This window comes from Seriola lalandi, unplaced genomic scaffold, assembly GCF_002814215.2.
Source record: "Seriola lalandi dorsalis isolate HSWRI2012SDOR001 ecotype SW California unplaced genomic scaffold, Sedor1 jcf7180002054735, whole genome shotgun sequence".
Classification (NCBI taxonomy): Eukaryota; Metazoa; Chordata; class Actinopteri; order Carangiformes; family Carangidae; genus Seriola; species Seriola lalandi.
The window spans coordinates 486,677-496,133 of NW_019525288.1; the positions used below are offsets into that span (position 1 = coordinate 486,677).

Below are 9,457 nucleotides of genomic sequence, written 5' to 3' on the forward strand. Positions count from 1 at the left end.
CTGCAGAAAACAATAATTTTGTGTTTCTCTATTTTGTATTTCTCTCGACTTTACTGTACTGCTCTCCTAAACAAATACTGAACCTTAGTATGTCTCCTATTTGGGTTTCACCTAAAAATAAGTTTTTTATATACCTTTTTGGAATCAAAAGGGTGCCATCCTATTTGGAAACTTAGCTTATACATGTTTAAAAAACAAAAATAAAAAAAGTCATCTTTTTTTGTTCAATTTTGCTCTTTATATTTTGGAATCTGCATCAATATAGTGAAATTAAAACAGTGTTTTAAGAGTTGTAGATCATGTAAAAAGAAATTGTATCATGTTATGGTTAAAAATTCCCAAACAGTTAGTATATCTGTGTTTTTTTTTTTTTACTTAATCTGAACTCATCGGCTGGAACTGCATTTTAGATATTCAAAATGTTTCAGAAATGTGTATAAATCAGTTTCTTCCTGCAGCACGTGCTGGATACTAATTGTAATGTCATCCTACTACAGATGTGTTGTGGGATAGTGGAGTGAAGTTAAACTCCTAAGTCAAATGTGAATGGACATTCATTGAACATTAATTTCAATTATACTTTATGAAAACTGTCAAAACACACACCACATTATAATCTATTCACAGCAAGAACAGCATCGAGGCAGAACTGGAAAAAACGACTTTGAGGCACCTTCCTGAAATGAAAAATCAAAACTGCTATGAGGAACAATATTACAAAATCAACATTTGTTATGATGGTGATAATCGGACTGACTTTAGAATATATGAATGTGGGTTAACAGCTCCCGCAGTCCCCATCAGACTGAGTTATTCACGCTTCTTCAAGCTCCACCAGCACACCGTCACAGTCTTTCGGATGAAGAAACATCACTGGTTTCCCATGAGCACCTATTTGTGGCTCTGCAGACAGAGTTCTGATGTTCTTTGCTTTCAGGTCGGCTATCGCAGCATTGATGTCATCGACCTACAACTCAGGAGAAAATTTAGTTAATAATTCATCTCACTTCACTTGAAATGTAGAAAGTAGTGTTTGTAGTATTTTTGACTTGTGTGCAAAGCATAAATCATAGGACCAAGTGGTTTAACTCAGGTTTTAAATGTGCGACTTCATGTGACAAAACAAAACAAAACAAAACAAAACAAAACAAAACAAAACAAAACAAAACAAAACAAAACAAAACAAAACAATCCCTGTGGCCAGCAATGTGTTATGCTTGGTTTTAAGTAGCTTTACTGTCATAAGAATAAATGAAATCGGCTGTTGCTGTATTTTTGAGGCCATTTTTTAAAACAACGTACTGTGTGGGACGTTTTACAATTCACAAATAAAACGTGTCAGTGCTCTCTGGTGGACAAACTGTAATACTGACACTGCTTCTACTACTGGTTGACTATTGCATACATTTCTTTCACATTTCTGTAATGCTGGCTCACCGTCACACTGGCGTGGCTTCCTGAGACACTCGAGTAGAACAGAACCATCAATGATTTAACACGGGTAACTTTCCTAGTATGTCAAGTCAAAATGTCTGCCGAAAAAAAGGCGTATTGTGCATCCTAGCTCACTTGCACACATAAATAGAGCAGAGTCATCGTTAATTGTTATTAGTTACACCTGTGCTTCTCTGGCTATAACAAAATATGTCTGCTGTGAGAAATTGATCTGATGGTAAAAGTGGTTTCTGCACATGTACCTAATAAGATGTCCACAACGATGCTGCCTCACCTCAATACAAATGTGGTGCATCCCTCCAGACTTGTTCTTCTGTAAGAAACCAGCGATCGGGCTCTTCTCCCCCAGAGGATGGAGCAGCTCCAGCTTAGTGTTGCCGAGCTCCACAAACACTGTGTAGACGCCATGCTCAGGCAAGGGCACCTTGTCACTCACTGTGGCCCCCAGCACGTCCCGATACAGAGCTGTGGCCTTCTCCATGTCAGGGACAGCGATGGCAATGTGGTTCAGCCTTCCCAGCTTCCACAGTGATCCAGGAATGCCCTGATGGAGCGGTGCTGTCATTGAATGTGCCCTCAAGAGCGTGAGACGAGAACATCTGGACAGACCTGCCACTGAATAAGCAGAGTAAAATAAAGTGAGAGCAGTTGGAGCTATTGTGTAGGAAGCTTAGTCCTAAAACGGGAGTTGTTTCTTCAATGTTTCCCGTCAAGAAGCTTTAGGCTTGGAACAATCATCTTTGTCCACACTGTCTGACATTATCAGTGTATTCTGTACCAAGTGTATGGCTTCTCAGCTCCATTAAATGGATGGAGATGTATAATGCATAATTTTACACACATTTCCCCAAATTCAGCCTGACTTTTGGTATCTATGGAAACTTTGGATTCTGCTCTAGATTTTATAAGGTCTGTGGGTTTAGAAAATGTTTGGCTGCATAGCATCAGTTTAATGACTGATACACGTACAGTTAGGTTTTATTACAAGTACAGCTATAGCATTGGATCCGGGTTCCTGGGAGTTACTATCTTATTATTTCAAGAAAACATCTGTACATTGGTGAATAAAAGACTGATCAAGTCAGAGTCAAAACAGAGTCAACGTTTGCACGTTCTCAGATAATAGAAATCCAGTCACTTTTTCAGACACAAAACACGAAAAGTACCATGTACTAGTTGACTAAAGTACCATGTACCCAAACGCTGCGAGAACTCATTATGTAACGCAGTGGTGTAAGAAACCTCGAGTTCAACAATGCTGCAGTCTTGCCTGAGGTGTAACAATACATCAAAGGACGACCCGACAACAAATACAGCACTTAAAAATATCCTTTTGGTAGGTAGATCGTTATTGACATAAACCAACCTGCAACCTTCAGCACGGCGGACGCCATATTTGTATCTCGGAACCAAGCAGCAGCGGAAGAGTTTCTTGTCGAGCCTGTTTACCTGCGACACAGACGGTCACACATGTGGGGGAGACATGGCTAGTGGAGATATGTGGAGCGTGCTGGAAGAGTGTGTGAAGACTATAAATACCAACACAGCTCAGCCAGAGAACTTCCTGAGGCAAGTATTTGTTGTTTGTAAGATTGCATTGTTGAAAAAGCGGTTAAATGTTGTTGCAGCGTCGGTCAAGCGCGGGTGAACGTATGGGTTTCAGCTAGCTTACCGCTAGCTAAAGCTAACATGTACAAGTACTCAGCTCCGTCAATCAAGTAAAAGTACCATTACCATCGTTTTTAAATGCTCTATTACAAGTAAAAGTCCTACATTCAAAAACAGCTCAAGTAAAGACATGCTATCAGCAAAATGTACTCAAACGTCAAAGTAAAAATAGTCGTTCTGCAGTTAAATGTCCCCTGTGACTGATATGATTGTGTCATTACTGATACTGGGGCATCAATGCAGCATTTTACTGTGGTTGCTCAAGGTGAAGATAGTTGACTATTTTAATTATATTAGTTCAGTCTACTGGTTCCTAACCCAGGGGTCGGGCCCTCCAAAGGGTCACCAGATAAATCTGAGGGGTCGTGAGATGATAAATGGGAGAGGGAAGAAGAGAAAGCAAAGTACTGGAACTGCCACCAACTCATAGATATCTGTGACAATGAGCCAAAACTAGAGGCTACTCTTTTGTAACTTGTCACGTCAGAATGGTTGTAAATGACTGTCTTAATCTTTAACAATACATTGCATTTTAAGTACATAGCATAGGCTTTTTGAAATGTAAAATCTTAATGTTAAAATTTTAACCTGGAGTTAAAGCTGTCAGGTAAATGTGCAGTAAAAGTACTTTTTTATGTAGTGGAGTAGGTGTATAAAGTAACATGAGAAGGAAATTCCTGAAACTGTCTCTAAAAGAAATCTTAAAATACCAATTTGATATTAAATTAATTAATTCCAATGTTTAATACTAACAGTAATTCTTGGTACCAGTGTAATGGTAATGTATCACAGATGAATGTATTACATATAGTTGTGTGGAGTATAACCCCAGCATTTAAGATTGCAAACCACACACACCTGTAGCGTCTTTTGGACAAATACCAATACTATCTTGATTTATAATAATCCACCAGACGTGCCATACTGATAGTGTGTTTCCACCTTTGCAGCCTTCAGGATGGAGTGGCAGCAGACTTTACCTCTCTCACTAAGACTCTGTATGACCTCCACAAAGCTCAGGAGCCTGCAGATTATAAAGGCAGCCTGCTGGCACAGCTGGTGGTGGAAGACTTTGATGAAGAGCAGATCTGGCAGGAGCTGGAGCTGCAGAACAATGCTGTACTGAAACATTTTAAAAGTGCTGTTGATGAGGCTTTGTCAGATGAAGCATTAACAGTGCTGGCAGAGGAGGAGGCAAAGGATGATGATGATGCAGAGGTAGAGACCGATGATGAAAATGTTGATGAGGAAGAAGAAGAAGAGGAGGAACCACGCAGGCAGTCTAAGAAAATGGCTGAGGATGGGGCAGAGGATTACACAGACGAGGACTCCGATTTAGATTTTGATGTGGATGCTCTGGAGAAGCGACAGAAACAGAAGATGGAGATTGGAAGGAAGGGCTCCAAAACAAAAGTCGTTCCCTCTGAGGTTGATGATAAGTTCTTCAAACTGTCAGAAATGGAGTCGTTTCTTGATGATATGGACAAGCGAGAGGGAAAGGAGGATCAGAATGAAAACGACGTAGACTATTTCCAGGACCTGCCATCTGACGAGGATGAAGATCTTGACCTAGAAGAAATCATTTCTAACAAAAAGCAAAAGAAAAAATCTGTATGTATTTTATCACTTATTCTCGCCTATTTTACTGTGTTGTGGTGGTAAAGATTACAGGAAATATATAGATTGATGTTAATATTGACAGGTAAAGAGCTCCAGGAATCTCAAGTACAAGGACTTCTTTGATGCTGTGGATAGTGAACCAGCCAAAGCAGATGACCAATCAGATGGTGAGGATGACAGCATGGATGAAAGCCAGGAGGAAGGTGAAGACGAAATGGATGAGGAAGAGGATGATTATGATGGTGAAGAGGAGGGTGACGATGAGTAAGTGTGGTTAATATTATGCAATGCATATAATTATGTGCGGGAGAAGGATGTTTGGTTGATTCCACAATGTTTGTTCCCACCCTTTGCCAGGGATGAAGAGGGAACTCAGTCCAAAGCATCTGGTAAGAAAGTGACCTTTGACCTCTCTGGGGATGAGGACAGTGAAGGAGAGGACATGGAGGACATTTTTGGAGGAAAAACTTCAAGCTCAGCAAAGTCTGAATCAAAATCATCATTTGAGAAACGGCAAGAAAAGGTAACCAGGTGTTAAGTTTATCTAATGTGATTTGCCAGTTCTTTTTCTTCTAACAAAATAAGGCAAAGTTCTATAATTCACTAGTGTTTAGTTTTGCCATGATATGAAGCAGATGTACAAGAATAATGAGGAAATGAGAAGCAAAATTAATTCTTCAATCAGGAAACATGTTATCAACTAATAAGAGGAAGATGACGAAGAGTCTGACCAAGCATATGAAGCCAAATTTTTTCGATACTCTGTGCTATAGAGACATTTTGTTTGGTACCTGAAAAGTGTTGAAGTTGGATACCCAGCCCTAGCTGTCTCGTCAGTGCAGACCAGTCAGCTTGCAAAGAAGGCTGTGTTTACACTGACGTTAGTTCTCTGTGAAAAAGCACATCCCTCACATTTGTTTGAAAGAGGCCAGTCCAGCGAACACTGGGTTGCTTGGTAACGTGAATGCCGTATTTCTACTGTTTACCTCGCAATTGTTGTGACAAAAGATAAGTTAATGATAACTTTGCAGAGTTGTAAAATCTGTCAGTTAAAGTGATAGCTTTTTGTTATTCAGACATAGGTCACTCTTACGTTAATGTTCCTGCATCTAAATTCTGCAGGTAACGTTTAATTTGAAGTCTCGCTGATACCTGAAGCAACGTGCCTGCTATTAGTGGTTATTATATCCTGCTGCTGATCTAACCTGCAGATGTCAGAGAAGATCGAGGAGTTGGAGAAAGCAGCTCTAACAGAGAAGCCCTGGCAGTTGTCCGGAGAGGTGACAGCACAGACTCGTCCAGAGAACAGCATGCTGGAGGAAGATGTGGAGTTTGAGCAGGCATCCAGGATGGGTGAGTGACTCGTCTCTGTTTGTGTGTTGCATTCATATGTTGGCAAATGACTGCATGTTATTTTGGATTTTGGATAATTATTCACCCGACTGTTATGTTTATATGGTTTTCGTTATGGTTTCTTTCTGTGTGGTATTTCAAATCCGATAACACGATTTTATCTGTGCTCTTTTAGCCCCTACTGTCACGGAGGAAACCACACTACAGCTTGAAGACATCATCAAACAGAGAATTAAAGACCAGGTTGGTCACAAAAACCTGGTTTTATATTGTCTGAAATGTATTTATTTTTTGCCTGATGATAACATTGTGCCTTTAACTTGTGTTTCTGTAAGGCGTTTGATGATGTGGTCCGTAAGGAGAAACCCAAAGAAGAGGTGTTTGAGTACAAGAAGAGGCTAACATTGGACCATGAGAAGAGCAAGCAGAGTCTAGCAGAAGTCTATGAGCAAGAATACCTGAAACAGAATCAGGTTTGACTTTTTTTTTATCTTGTTTTCACTGCTACTCCAACATATGAACCTTTGCTGCATTCATTTTTTTTCTTATTTCAGCAAAAGACAGAGGAGGAAGAGAACCCAGCCCATGTAGAAATCCAGAAGCTCATGGATACACTTTTCCTAAAGTTGGATGCTCTCTCCAACTTCCACTTCACACCTAAACCAGTAAGTTTTGCCTGATGGCCCCAAATATGCCTAAAATATTGAGACTGACTGTCCTTTTGAAAACCCTGAACCTAACTCTGGTTAGTGACATCTTCAATTTCATCTGTGATTCTTAGTAACATGCCATCACCTCGATAAACACGTTGTCTGTAAATACAGCAACTACATAAACATAGAAATGAAGTAAATATAAACTGATAAGTTGCACATATCCTTGAGAAAATGATGTACTGTCAAAGGCAGCAAGCCAGTGCAGTTTTTGAAAACTACATCTATGTCCACAGCCTGTTCCTGAGGTCAAAGTGGTGTCTAATTTGCCATCCATTACAATGGAGGAAGTGGCTCCAGTCAGCGCTAGTGATGCAACGCTGCTCGCACCAGAAGAGATCAAGGTTTGTCATTCATCCATGTTCAAAAATATTTATTTTGATCTTGGTATATTTAGTTACACGGCATGTCTAATAATACCCTCCTCTAACAAAAGGAGAAGAGCAAAGCAGGAGATGTACTGGGTGATACTGAGAAGACATCAACAGACAAGAAGCGTGAGAGACGCCACAAGAAGAAGGTGAAGCGTATTAAGATCAAGGAGAAAGAACAGAGGCAGAAACTTAAAGAGGCTAGTAAAACTGGAGAGAACAAAAAGCCATCGAAGGCTGAAGTCACAGAAAACCTGAAGAAACTCACAAAAGGAGGCAAAGCCACAATACTCAAGGTAAGTGTTTCTCTCATGATGTGTCTTGTATTGATCAGATCAGGGCCTGTGTTTGTCAGGTATCTCAGAGTAGGTAGTCAGTATTAGCCTGTTCAAAAGTCTCAGTTGTCAATACTTGGAGTTAAAATATCAACTGGATAAAGACAACTAGGATGACTACTGACTGCCCAAAACAGTTAAGTGGACCGAATGTCACACTTGAGCTTACTATTATTTACAAAATGCTGCTGAAACACTTGGCAGATGGAATCAAATGGTGGGAAGTATATTTATGCAAGAACTGTACGCACATAGATTTTTGAGGTACATGGACTTTGAGTTTAACATTTTATGCCACTTTATAGATCTACTTAAACGTATTTTAGAAGAAAGATTGATTGCCATAGTCACTAATTGCTATGATTGCAATTTTACACACAAAACCTATGAACAATATTAAATATAACGCATTGCTACAGATTAAACTACCTAAGAGTATATAAAATAGTTAAAATTGGCTTCATAAGACTTTAATTTGTAATTGAGTACTTTTAATATTGTGGTATTGGTCCTTTTAGTTACTAAAGGGTTAGAGTACTTCCTCCAACCTTGACTGAATCAACAAATAAATGAATCAAAGAATAAAAGCTAATTAAATGAGTCAATTGAGCTGGTGCTGTGTCCTGGATAAACTGATGTGTTAGCTGCATATTGCCATCACCACTCAACTAATGTGGTGTTCCCCTGTTTCAGGATGAAGGAAAGGACAAGGCCCTGAAGTCCTCTCAAGCCTTCTTCTCTCAGCTGCAGGACCAGGTCAAAAGTCAGATCAAAAGTGAAAAGGACCAGTCTTCAAAGAAAAAGAAGCACAAAGAGGTTTCTGTCAGCAAACTCAAGTTATAATAACTGTGATGGTTTGTTGTGTGGGATCAACTTTTTATTGTACAGATTCTTTTTTATGAGAAAGCAGAAATATATTAAGTCTGAAAGTTCTTGTAAAGTGTTTCCATCATCATTCACATAACTCAAGTGCCCATATGTGTTTGTGTATGTTTGGTAATGAGCAGTGCATTTTCAACTTTAATAATAAATGTTAAGTCACATGAAAATATCAGAGCACCTTCCTTTGTGGAAAGATGAATGTACAGTGCCTGTCTGAAGACCCACCATTGTTCATAACACTAGTAGTATCTTTTTTCTCATTGTAGGTTCATAACAGGTGATCACATCATTTTAAAGAGAATATTTGGCTGCTCAAGAACAGCCCTTTATAGTGTCTATGAATTTAATCCACTTAAAATCAAAGATGTTCAAATAATGATTTGAGATCACCTGTGTGAAATCAAGGTGTGACAAGTAATTCAAGGATTTAAACACTAATTTGGTACAGGTATCACTTTACACTGAGATGAAATAAGTTGTCGCACCCTGAAAATAAAGGTATGAACAAATGCCACAAGGTAATAATACCCCAGCAGCATTGAATGACTTGCCTGCCTCAAAGTTAGATAGCCACAGATACATTTTAATTTAATTTGTTTGTGTAATATTTTTTATGTAAATTAACTAGTAGAGTTGTATGAAAAAACTTAAGCACCTGTGGACAAATATTTAAAATATTTTGTTCTGTTTTTTTCAAGTGAAAATAAGTTAATACAACTCATGCAGCAAGCGGGCATAAAAAAGGAGTCTTCAGATATTAACACACTATTATCTTTTACTTCATGGACTTAAAAAATTGTAAAAAATAAAAAAAATGGAAATTGAAATAGGCAAACGTTTGCTAAGTCAGTACATGGTAACCCTCCCATTGGCAGATATCACAGCTTGTAAACACTTTGTGCTGCCAGACTTTCTATTCCTCATTTAGAAACATTCACCTGCTCTTCCTGCAGATCACTGAGAGTTGTGAGATATTTATAGGCTGTCATGTACACAAGGCATGTTTAAGATCTACCCACCAGTTTTCACAGATGTTCAAGTCAAGGGACTGTGAATAGAA

At 38.9% G+C, this 9,457-nt stretch overlaps 2 protein-coding genes across 3 annotated transcripts; one reads left to right on the top strand and one right to left on the bottom strand.

The window, feature by feature from the left end:
* Positions 1 to 564: 564 nt before the first annotated feature.
* mcee (methylmalonyl CoA epimerase) lies at positions 565 to 2,962 on the bottom strand. 2 transcript variants are annotated; one of them, XR_002761725.2, is made up of 4 exons: positions 2,822 to 2,962; positions 1,730 to 2,070; positions 758 to 967; positions 565 to 677 (listed from the first exon to the last, which is right to left on the bottom strand). XR_002761725.2 is itself a non-coding variant. In XM_023424404.2 (3 exons), the coding sequence occupies exons 1-3, from the start codon at positions 2,847 to 2,849 to the stop codon at positions 815 to 817; spliced, it is 522 nt and encodes a 173-aa protein (XP_023280172.1). In that variant the 5' UTR covers positions 2,850 to 2,962; the 3' UTR covers positions 565 to 814. The 2 variants fall into 2 exon arrangements, 1 of the variants encoding a protein (XP_023280172.1); XM_023424404.2 differs by having other exon boundaries at positions 565 to 967.
* mphosph10 (M-phase phosphoprotein 10 (U3 small nucleolar ribonucleoprotein)) lies at positions 2,893 to 8,564 on the top strand. Its single transcript, XM_023424402.2, has 11 exons — positions 2,893 to 3,024; positions 4,074 to 4,734; positions 4,826 to 5,007; positions 5,101 to 5,266; positions 5,955 to 6,096; positions 6,272 to 6,339; positions 6,432 to 6,569; positions 6,651 to 6,761; positions 7,046 to 7,153; positions 7,246 to 7,476; positions 8,209 to 8,564. The coding sequence occupies exons 1-11, from the start codon at positions 2,939 to 2,941 to the stop codon at positions 8,356 to 8,358; spliced, it is 2,043 nt and encodes a 680-aa protein (XP_023280170.1). The 5' UTR covers positions 2,893 to 2,938; the 3' UTR covers positions 8,359 to 8,564.
* Positions 8,565 to 9,457: the final 893 nt, after the last annotated feature.